Source organism: Rhyacophila brunnea, unplaced genomic scaffold (genome assembly GCF_057557595.1).
Source record: "Rhyacophila brunnea isolate RB1 unplaced genomic scaffold, BYU_Rbru_1.0 scaffold_3, whole genome shotgun sequence".
NCBI classification, from domain to species: domain Eukaryota; kingdom Metazoa; phylum Arthropoda; class Insecta; order Trichoptera; family Rhyacophilidae; genus Rhyacophila; species Rhyacophila brunnea.
This window is the reverse complement of record NW_028232965.1, coordinates 38764773-38777234: the sequence shown is the minus strand read 5'-3', so window position 1 is coordinate 38777234 and position 12462 is coordinate 38764773. Positions and strand designations below refer to the sequence as shown.

At 32.8% G+C, this 12462-nt stretch overlaps 1 protein-coding gene across 1 annotated transcript; it reads left to right on the top strand.

Moving 5' to 3' along the window:
* Window positions 1-1186: 1186 nt before the first annotated feature.
* On the top strand, window positions 1187-12284 carry LOC147068327 (uncharacterized). The gene is made up of 6 exons (XM_085953151.1): window positions 1187-1661; window positions 2831-3084; window positions 4845-4968; window positions 5485-5735; window positions 6186-6417; window positions 11212-12284. The coding sequence occupies exons 1-6, from the start codon at window positions 1316-1318 to the stop codon at window positions 11415-11417; spliced, it is 1413 nt and encodes a 470-aa protein (XP_085809277.1). The 5' UTR covers window positions 1187-1315; the 3' UTR covers window positions 11418-12284.
* The last annotated feature ends 178 nt before the right edge of the window (window positions 12285-12462 follow it).

Genomic DNA, 12462 nt, shown 5'->3' with positions numbered 1-12462 from the left:
GAATATTATGATTGTTTTTATATGTGATATTATTTTAATTTTGTATCTTGTTACCACCATTATTGAGATTTTTATGAAAATCATCGCACTCGAAACCTCTGTTTGGATTTTCATTTTTTTTTTATCGAATGTAATACGTAAATAAGTCTCATTACATATTAAGTTTGTTCATAAGATATTTTTAATGCGAGTACAATTTTTCTTTCTTTGTAATTAATATAGTGTGTATATGCATTTATAGTTATTAATTTTTATGAATGTATTGTTTACATTTTTCATTATATAATATGACTACAGATGACGCTGTTGTGAACTTTTCTGAAAAAATAGGGTATTTAAAGATATGTATCGAAAATATCTATACCTTAGAATCATAGATATTTAAGACTGAATCATTGAATCGATATTATTTTAATAATCCATTATATTATTATTATGATGCTCTCTATTGTCTAGTTACAGCAATTTGCATATAATATGATACATTATTTTATCACTCAAAAGAAACTCAAAGATCTTCATCGAATATTGAATTGTATTTTCCATTTATCTGTCTCAAGAAATGTAATACAATGAAATGAAATTATATTTTTTAGTGTACAATTTATTTATATATAATATACAAATTGAATAAATATGAAATGTCTTTATTTTAATATCTGCATTCACTTATTCCCGATCAATGAATACAATTTGTGCAAATATAGGCAAGTTTGTAGGTCTGTACAGCAACTTATCTAAAGAATGGATATCCAATCACAACAGAACTGGACAGATTCTGACATTCGAATGATGTTTTCAAAATGGCGTCCATATGGTATACTGTTGTAGCTACATTTTTGACCATTCTTTGGATAAGTTTGTAGGACTATACCTACTGATATTTTGGTCAGGAAAATGGGAAATATGATTTTACATCAAATTTACTAAAATCTATAGTATTGGATAAAGTCCAAAGAGATTGGACTCCTCCCCTGTCTTTCAATCTCTTTGATAAAGTCCGATAAAGGTTAACTCTCACATAGTTTCTTACAAGATACTTGTGATAATATAACAATATGCACATTTTAAAGGCTAAAATTTAACTTGCAAAAATTTCAGTTTTTCATTAATTTTTGTCAATCTGATATTTTTGAAAGAAAAAACAAAATATTGAAGGTAGCAGCACTAACATTTCGGGAATAGCAAAATGGAATGGCAACCTTTTGATCTATATGTCAAAATTGTCAAACTTTGAGGTTAGAAAAGATCGAATACAAAACTATTTTTAATAAATAAAACATATTTTCCATTTTCGTTAAGAGTGTATTAAAATATGTACGGTCAAATATTTACAAAACTTTGCAGTCGTATTATAAAACATTCAGGATTTATTCAAACAAAGAGAAATTTTACCAATTTTGACAAATGGTTACTGCAGTTTGAAAGGTCAAAATTAAACATAAAATGCAGTATATCACCGGAATTACAACGATGTATGTGCTATTCAACTGCACAAATAGAAGAAGAACGAAATCACTGTAATGTTGGAACCATAGGGCATGTAGATCATGGAAAAACAACGCTCACCGCTGCCATAACAAAAGTATTGTCGGACGATGGCTTAGCAGAATATGTTCCTTACGATGCCATAGATAGAGCTCCAGAAGAGAAAAGCAGAGGTAAGTAAGTAATGGATACTTATTCTTTTGGTGCCGTCTTTTATCAAAGGTTTTGCGACTGACTGCCAGTACCTACAACCCCCCCTAACCCAGTCGTATCAAATCCTTAACGCCTTGAACACAGAGCCACTGACAGGTTACATAGCCAAGAGAATCTCCTTTTATCTATGCTTATGCTGCCCTCTATCTTCCCCTGCATTATGAGTTAGAGTAAATCATACTTCTCATTGCGAAAAATATGGCCGAAATGCAGGTACAGCTTTTCTGCGTTTGATAGTAGCTGTAAGTTCTCTTGTCTTATTGGCTTGACTTAAAACCTCGTCATTGGTAATGTGATCTACCTAAGATGGTATGCCAATACAACCACATCTCAAAAGTCTTCAGTTCTCTTATTGCCCGTTCCTTTAATGTCTAGGCTTTGATTCCATAGACCAGTATGGCTATGATGTTGCACCTGATGATTTGAGTGCCCAGAGCTATGCCCGTATTGAAGAAGAGATATTTCATTTTTTCAAAAGTGTTTCTTGCCATCTCAATCTTAATCTGAATCTCATGGTCTGGACTCCAGTCTTTATGAAGACGGTGGCCGAGGCATGCTCCAACCTCTTTACAGGCCTGCCTTCAATGTGCAGACGGACATCTCTGACTTTGGTTTGAAATGGTTTTTTGCCTATTCATACTAAGTAAGAATTACATACGGTTTTTACTTTAGTCAATAAATATTGAAGGTGATTGGCATTATCCACCAGTAGCGCTGTGTCATCGGCATAACTAGCATTATGTATTGATCTACCTTTTTGGATGTCATCAATTAACTTTTTAAATATAAACTCCGAGTATAGATTAAAGAGTAATAATGATAAAATGCAACGCTGTCGTACACCCTTCAAAATTTGAACCTCATCTAACATCTAACATCACAGTTTGACCTGAGCGGTTTGGTTCCAGTACAATTTTTTTGTCAATCTTCCGTTTTTTCCATCTAATCCAATTATTTTTAATATTGCTGATAATTTTTGTTTAACATGGAAGTAATACAATTTACGATGTACCTACATACTGCATTGTCTTTTATAATAAATATGCTATAATTAACATGGGAATGTTTGGCTCCACTAATCGGCCGAGTATCCTGACAGATGCTTACCTACCTGAGTATTATTTTTTAGGTATAACAATAAATGCTGCTCACATAGGCTATAGTACCAAGAATCGGCACTACGCTCATACAGACTGCCCAGGCCATGCAGATTTCATACGAAATATGATATCAGGAACGTCTCAAATGGATGGAGCTATTCTCGTTGTCGCTGCGACTGACGGTCAAATGCCTCAGACAAGGGAACATTTACTCTTGGCCAAGCAAGTCGGCGTTGAGAAAATAGTCGTCTTTATAAACAAAGCTGACATATCTGATGCCGAGGTAATTTTTTGTTAATAGCTTTAGGGTACTTGTTGCCAATTCAGTTACTCATTAACTTTTATTCTGCCTGTTATACAAAAGATGTACAGTGAAACCCCGATTTTACATTTTTGAGAAATAAATATTTTTTTTTATTAAAAGAATTCAATTTAGATTTGTGTATATTTTTAGTTTGTTTATGTAAAACTCTTTCAATACCTACTATAAATCGATTGAAGGTTTGAATATTTTTGACATTATTTGAATGGATGTGAACAACAAAAACAAAATGTTAAAATAATAATAACGAAAAATGCGACCATAATATTCAAGCCAAACCGGAGAATGACAAAAAATACCGTGTGGCCACGCTGGCTTAAGTAATAAAAGTAAAATATCACTTGCCAACATAAAACAAGGATTACTCAAAATCAAATCACCTGCCAACTGCTTTGTGTACCTCAGCCGTGTCTATAAAAAAGAAATGCACAAATGTGTCAGCACAAAAAAATTCGGCTATGCGTCTGCAACTTAAAATTTCAATGATTGGCGTGCATTTATCTACATACCTACGTAACCAAGGCCCATATGTACCTAATTGAATGTATTAAAATAAATATATACAAATAATTATATCAGTGAAAATAAGAAAAAAATTATATAGGTTTACATTTGGTACATTGTGAATTGTCTCATATCCTATAGATGCAAAATTCTGCAAAATTTTTTGTTAGTGAAAGGTAATTTTTTTGCGGAGATCATCTGATGGAAACAATCTTCAAAATTATTTTTTCCCTTGCCTGAGATCTTCAATAAAAATATCAAGAAATCATTAAACAAATCTCGAATTATCGAGAATAAGATATTCCTTATTCTCGAAGATTAAACTTTACTCATATTATTTATATTTGAGGCCTTTAGTGCAATTTTTTTCACATTCAGTCAATTTATTATAAATTGTAAATTGTTTTTAATTAACTATTTCTTTTATTCAAACGAATAATTCACAAGATTTAAGAATATATCATTCTGATTATTGAACATTATATTATTTAGAAGAACACTAACCGAGAGAGTATATCACAACCAATAGAAAAAACTTTCTTTGAAAAAAGTAAGCCAACCGGTCGGGAATCGAACCCGGCATCTCCAACGGGTAAACGCCCCAAACTAGTCGCATTCAGCCATTATGCTACGGAAGACATACTAATGACGACAAATATTTAAGCTATTGGCTATTAAATACCTACCACTCAGCGCTCTTCGAAATCATGTTACTTCGGCAATCGATTTTTGTTTATTAAATCAAAGTAGGTAGTTATTTTACTATTACAACGATTACTAACCGACGTCTAGGAATTTCTCCAATATTTTTTAAGCAACTTCTTGTACTTGCTAATAATTTATTAGCAAGTACAAGAAGTTGCTTAAAAAATATTGGAGAAATTCCTAGACGTCGGTTAGTAATCGTTGTAATAGTAAAATAACTACCTACTTTGATTTAATAAACAAAAATCGATTGCCGAAGTAACATGATTTCGAAGAGCGCTGAGTGGTAGGTATTTAATAGCCAATAGCTTAAATATTTGTCGTCATTAGTATGTCTTCCGTAGCATAATGGCTGAATGCGACTAGTTTGGGGCGTTTACCCGTTGGAGATGCCGGGTTCGATTCCCGACCGGTTGGCTTACTTTTTTCAAAGAAAGTTTTTTCTATTGGTTGTGATATACTCTCTCGGTTAGTGTTCTTCTAAATAATATAATGTAAATTGTTTATTCTAGGTTTTAGAATTAGTGGAAATAGAAATTAGGGAACTGTTAACAGATTTCGGGTTCGATGGATTAAAGACTCCCGTTGTCTGTGGATCAGCACTTTTAGCATTACAAGGTGACCAGACAAAATTTGGTGAGTCTATTTTTTTATTCTAACTTGTATTCAAACAGCATTATTATAATATCATTCATATTATAATTATGACATTTAATTCACGCTGACATTTCAAGAATGAGATTGGGGCGACAATTAGCATTTTTGTGTGAGAACTACACCACTCACTGCTCAGAGACTTATTTTGAGATTAACCGAATAACCATGAAATGGTGCATTGGTACAATGGTAAAACATTGTGTTTCGCTTACTCTTGAAAAATGAAATTGGCAAGACAGTCAGCACTTTTATGTGTAAATAGTTATTATCGCAATAGTTTAAAATACACACTATTGGTGCAAGTAAATCCATGTACGTGTACAGCCGCTATAACATAACGTCTGCATACTATGCATTTGCCCTATAATGTAGTACTAATATTGTTTCTTTTTCTTTTGTCATGACAAACTCATTAAGATATGAATAAAAGTGAATGGATCTGTCATGATGGTAAAGGTGGGAGATATAATATTAAAATTATTATTTTACTTACAGGAGTACCATCTATTAGAAAATTACTAGACACACTTGATGATTACATGACAATTCCTGTCCGTGATGTAACCTCTCCTTTTATGATGGCCATAGACAATTCTTTCACTGCTCCTGGACGAGGCTCAGTTGTTGTTGGGACAATTAAAAAAGGTGTAATGAAAAAGAATGCACCTGCTGCGCTTCTAGGATTTGGTCAAACTATCACTACTACAATCTCTGATATGCAGATATTCAAGAAGAGCACTCTTGAGGTTTTTATTTTATTAATTTTATAAATTTTTATGGAACATGTCATCTTTGTAAATTTACGCTAAATTTCTTCAAAATCTTTTTTGAAGTGGATCTCGAATCCGCTGATATGTAATGCAAAACCCGTAACAGCTCTGATGGTTTGCTATGTATTTGAAATAGTTACATGAGTTTTAAATTACAAATTCCAAAAATTAAAAGATTCAAAGTTTGGAAGATACGCGTTATCGCCAAAACCATGAATAGTCATAGAAAAATCCATTATCAAGTATATATGACTAAGTATAATAACTAACCAATAATAATTATTATATATGACCAAGCTTTGACCAATGGGTAGTCGACATTAATACCTTTTACACTGTAATGAGCTTATAACCGGAAGCATGATGAGTGATGATTTTTTTATCATCATATTTGCTCTATAATCATATGTTTTAATAAATTTTTAGGCTTCAGCTGGAGAAAATGTTGGAGTTTTACTTCGCGGCATAAAGATATCGACTATCCAACGCGGCATGGTATTGTGTGCTGCTGGTAGCATCAAGTTGACTAACAGATTCAAGGCTGAGCTTTATTTACTGTCCAAAGGGGAAGGCGGTCGATCACGACCTATCGGTGCCAAAGGCTACACTCAGCAGTTGTTTAGTGCAACATGGGACGTGGCGTGTCGGGTTGATTTAGGTAATTTTTTTGTTAAGTTTTATGGAGATTCATCAATATATGGCAACTCTCATTGACGCATGAGAAACTAGTTAATTATTAGGTATGTGAAATTTGTATTCCTTTTTTGACTTGTCAAAAGTTCAACAGGACATCAGAGAAAACGGCTCAGATTTGAATTACAAAATAATTATTTTGGATCAATTTTTTCTTGTATTATGAGTCTTGCCTCATATCCATCTGCCTCGTTGCCTAGTTGAGATAATATTTACCAATTTAATTGACGTGGTATAAAGATGTCTTTGATAAAAATTCTGCTTTACCCGAGGTAAATGATAACCTCCCGGAGTGTTTTAAACGAATAGTCGTATCCGCGTATTTTATTATGCTTAGCCTTACCTTAACTATCCAATTCCATTCTTTGCTCAAAAATAATAATTTTATTACAAGGATAATAAAAATCAAGCATTTGAATATATTTTTTTTTAATTAATAAGAATAAATGAATGATTGATAATGAGCTAAAATAACTGCTGTAAGACTGAATTCCCTATGTAAATTTTAATTTTAAATACCATTTCAACTCATTTTAGTTTCAAAAGCGGCCAAGTCAACACCTTAGTATCAAACACGGCCATGTCATGTATTCAAGTTGATTTTCATGACAAAACTAAGCATATTCAATAAAATTTTATATTTTCAATTGTCTTATTGTGAGTATAGGAAGCTGTATAGATTGCATAAAAACATAAAATGTCATGAAAAGGTAGTCAAACAAACTTTCGCCTCTCCTGAAAAACAAAGTGAACATGACTTGGCCGTATTTGATAATGAGCTCCTCAATTATTTTAAAATGTACTACACTGTATCATTCTTTTTTCAAATACATACCATCAGGTTTTATAACCTAGTGGAGTTTTAAGGGGCCGCTGAAGAGCTCGACATTCAAATATAATTCAGTATGAAAAGGACCTCGGCGTCGTAACTACGTTAATTTAAATCGATCTTTTCGCAAAAATCACTAATCATCGGAGATTTTATTTCAAGAAACATTATTATTATTACTGATATTGTCTGCCGTGGAAGCCGATCAGAAAACAGGGCTGACAAAATAATATTAAGCATTAATATTTTTAAAATGTTAATTTCATCATAGTTTTTAATCAAACCTGTGCAAGTACGTACTGATAACTTGGGTGGATTTTGTAGCAAACATACTATTGATATATATACGGGTATATTAGTATTATAACCCAATTCAAATTGAACATAGGTTGATACTCAAATACTATTATAGTATGTTTATGATTTCGAGAAAATAATACGATGGTATAATTAATCCATATCAATTATTTGAAAACATTACATTCGCACTTTGCAAAGATAACATCAAAATGTGTATATACTTATCTAAATGACGAATGACATGCATGAGTGAGCACGGCTGAAAGCTTGGAAATGTGTTTTTTTCTATTTCAAAATCTTTTAATTGTGTATTATTTTATAACAAATTCAATGCCAACTTCATATCTAATATATAAAAATTAATATTTGTGTGTTTGTTTGTTCGTATTTAATGCGCAGCCATACCGTTCATCCGATTGCGATAAAACTTTGTAAACTTATTGCTTGCACTTGCGGGAAGAGTATAGGCTATACTAATATATAAAAATGAATGTCTGTCTGTCTGTATGTCTGTCTGTCTGTGTGTCTGTCCCGTATGCGTTCCTATACCATTCATCCGATTGCAATGAAATTTTGGTAAGTGGTTGCATGCACACCCATGAAGGTTTCTGAATTAGAAAAATCATCATCTTCTTCTTCTTCTTCATTATATTTTCTTTTATTCGTATGGTTCCTATACCATTCATCCGATTGCAATGAAATTTTGGTAAGTGGTTGTATGCACACCCATGAAGGTTTCTGAATTAGAAAAATCATCATTTTCTTCTTCTTCTTCATTCTATCTTATTTTATTCGTATGGTCCCTATACCATTCATCCGATTGCAATGAAACCTTCGTCAGTTGTTGTGGTAACACCCGCAATGGTTTTTGAATTAGTACAACCATCTTCTTCTTCTTCCTCTATTCTATATTCTTCTATTCGTATGCGTTCCTATTCCATTCATCCGATTGCAATAAAATTTTCGTCAGTAATTGTGCCAACACCCGCGAAGGTTTCTGAATTAGTACAACCATCTTCTTCTTCTTCTTCATTCTATCTTCTTTTATTCGTATGGTCCCTATACCATTCATCCGATTGCGATGAAACCTTCGTCAGTTGTTGTGGTAACACCCGCAATGGTTTTTGAATTCGTACAACTATCTTCTTCTTCTTCTTCTTCTTCTATTCATATGCTCTTCTATTCCATTCATCCGATTGCAATAAAATTTTCGTCAGTAATTGTGCCAACACCCGCGAAGGTTTCTGAATTAGTACAACCATCTTCTTCTTCTATTCTATCTTCTATTCGTATGCGTTCCTATACCATTCATCCGATTGCAATGAAATTTTGATCAAGTGTTGAGCTCACGCCGCAAATGTTTCTGAATTGTTACAACTATTTTCTTTTTCTTCTATTCTATCTTCTTTTATTTGTATGCATTCTTATACCATTCATCCGATTGCGATGAAATTTTGACCAGTTGTTGTGAGCACGCCCGCAAAAAGTTCTGAATTAGTACAACCATCTTCTTCTTCTTCTATTCGTATGCGTTCCTATACCATTCATCCGATTGCAATGAAAATTTGGTGAGTTGTCGTGCGCACGTCTGCGAAGGTTTCTGAATTAGTACAACCATCATCTTCTTCTTCTATTCGAATGCCTACCTACACCATTCATCCGATTGCAATGAAACTTTGGTGAGTTGTCGTGCGCATGCCCACGATGATTTCTGAATTAGAAAATCATCTTCTACTTCTATTCGTATGCATTCCTATACCATTTATCCGATTGCAATGACATTTTGATCAAGTGTTGTGCCTTTGCCCGCAAAGGTTTCTGAATTAGTACTATCATCTTTTTCTTCTTCTATTTGTATGCATTCTTATGCCATTCATCCGATTGTGATGACATTTTGACCAGTTGTTGTGCGCACGCCCCCAAATGTTTCTGAATTAGTACAACCATCTTTTTCTATTTGTATGCGTTCTTATGCCATTCATCCGATTGTGATGAAATTTTGACCAGTTGTTGTGCGCATGCCCGCGAAGGTTTTTGAATTAGTACAACCATCTTCTTCTTCTTCTATTCGTATGCGTTCCTATACCATTAATCCGATTGCAATGAAACTTTGGTGAGTTGTCATGCGCATGCCCACGAAGATTTCTGAATTAGAAAATCATCTTCTTCTACTATTCGTATGCGTTCCTATACCATTCATCCGATTGCGATGAAACTTTTGTCAGTTGTGTGCGCACACCTACGAAGGTTTCTAAATTATTATTATATAACATACAAAGTTTGTTGTTTGTTTGTTCCATCCAATTTTGATTTTTTTTTAATACACATTAATAACATTAATAACGTTTTCATATTTTGGATTCGATTTTAATTTACTGTTCTTATGTTTGACCTTTACTCCTATTAGAATTATTTTCATATTGCCATATTGTATTACACAGATATTTTAATATTAAAAAAATAATTACCTCTTATTATTTTTCAAATATCTAAGATAAATATAACCACGAAGCGACCCTGTGCGAAGCCGGGTACTTCAGCTAGTAACTAATAAAAAATACTGTTTGTTTCTACGAATAAAAAAAGACAGGAAGGAAGATGTGTACAAATCACGGCAATCAGAAAGGCCGGCAAATATGGCCGACAATGCGTGATACACAAACATAAAATACACAAAATTACAAACACATTCGAAGTTTGCCGCACACGTACAGACCACGTGATATTTGTTTACGCAAAATCGTCGCTTTTCAAAATGGCGAATTTGATTGCCAGATTTTACTGCGATGAATCAGTATGTTCCTTCTTGTCTTTTTTTATTCGTAGGTTTGTTTACTATGTACACCGAGAAATTTCCATTTATAAAATCGGAAACGAATTTTAAAGAAGAGTTTTGGAATAGGTATAATGCAACCAAAACTGGAAAAAATTCTATCATGGGTGTTGACTTCCTGAATTAGTTAACCCCAGGTCCATGCCACTACGTGAACCACAGTGGATATTAAGCCATTTCCACACTGGCAACAAGTTGCTGGCAACCTCATTAAATTTTACGATACTTACCATAATTGCTTAAGAAATTTTACGATAATCATCATAATTATCGTAAAATCTAACGAGGTTGCCAGCAACTTAACTTGTTGCCAGTGTGGACCCGGCATTAGATGCACAAAACTTAAATAATACATATTATAAATAAAAATTTAAAATTATAATTATTTATGATTTATGTCTTCGACAGCCCTGATGAAATAAATGTGAAATATGAGTCATAGAGCAAATTTATTGACACAAACAACTTTCACATGACCTTTTTATATTAACTAGTAGACCAGATATTATGGACCACATGTTAAAAAATCATATTTTCAATTCTCAATGCCAATTCTGTAGAACGTCCTCTTAAGTAGTGGAATATATTTTTGTCTTTTTTTGGATGGTGGTCTCTGGAACGTGTGTAAAGAGAGACTCAGATATACTTATTTATAATGAACCCTGGTTCTGTGTTACAATCATTCACATTTCAACATGATACTTGATCATATTTTATTGTCTCAAAAATCTGAACATTTTTAAAATTATCATAATTCAGTATAAAACATAGAATAATTTATTTTATCTTCGTTTTAGATGGTGACAGAGAAATGTTATTACCGGGAGAGCATGCGACTGTCGTGCTTACACTTTTAAAAAGTATGGTTGTACCATTAGGACAGCAGTTCACGATTCGAGAAAATAATGTCACTGTCGGAACTGGTCGGATCACATCGATTTTGCCAACGGTATTTATAGCAAAACAAGGAAACCTCAAGAATTTCATCGTGTTGAAAGAATGAAGTTTTTAAAACGTACACATTTATGTTGTTCTGCTAATGATGTTGAATTTGTTAAACCTTCTAACCTTTTTTTGAAATAGGTATTTATTTATAAGTTTTTATGTAGGATATATAATTTATAAACAATAAAAAACTTCATAACAAACAAACTTGTAAGTGTATTAATAAAAATAGACTGGTGGGAAATTTCACTACCTATTTAGGTTTTTTTTTTTTTTTTTTAATAGGTACACCAAGCTATCGATCCGCCAATGATTCATGCAAAATGATTCTAATAAGAATACTACCGGAGGTGTTCAAACTTCGCCAATGAAAGGCAACAAACTTTATGATTAAGTCATGGTAATGAACTTACTAACATGATGTATAGATGGCGCAAGGTTTTCAAATTTATTTGTGACTGCGCTTAAAGTCTTATTGAAAATTCATGTATTTTTTATATTACTCAGTGGTAATAGAGAGAGTGTTCATATTGTTGCGTTTCTTTATAAAAAATCAGCAGTTTGTGTTGTCTGCAGATGCATATAATCAGGTGTGTTAAGTGTACGCTGCACACCTGTAAAAGTCATAGACTAAATAAAGTAATATTTTGTAAACATTGTTACTGATATTGAGGGCGGGAATGTTAAGAAGCTTGTCTTTCTAGGTTTTTGAGACACACCTAGAATAGTGGTTCTCATGTTAAATTTAACTGTGGCCGCACAATTGACGTTGACAGTTCTATGGACACGTCTGGTGGCCGCACGAAATTTCACTTTTGTTGTGATTAAAAAATTATAGCTAAATTTTATTTAAGTACTAAAAAAATGGATCAATTTAATAATTATAGACAAGTCCATTTAATAAAAGACATTTGAACATTTTAGTACATAATTATCTATTTATTTTAAAATAATGCAAATGAAAATTCCTCAATACACCTTTTTTCCAATGTGAGCCGCATGGCTGCTTCTAAGTTTACATCTGTCAACTGGCTTCGATATTTGTTTTTTATGAAGTGCATTACACTGAATGGTCTTTCACAGTATACAGCAGTAGGAAAAAT

Excerpts from the sequence above, each read along its gene's own strand:
- LOC147068327 (XM_085953151.1), top strand. The coding sequence starts at position 1,316 with ATGTACGGTCAAATATTTACAAAACTTTGCAGTCGTATTATAAAACAT. Across the intron at positions 1,662-2,830 it reads TCCAGAAGAGAAAAGCAGAG|GTATAACAATAAATGCTGCT; the intron begins GTAAGTAAGTAA and ends ATTATTTTTTAG. Across the intron at positions 6,418-11,211 it reads GGCGTGTCGGGTTGATTTAG|ATGGTGACAGAGAAATGTTA; the intron begins GTAATTTTTTTG and ends TCTTCGTTTTAG.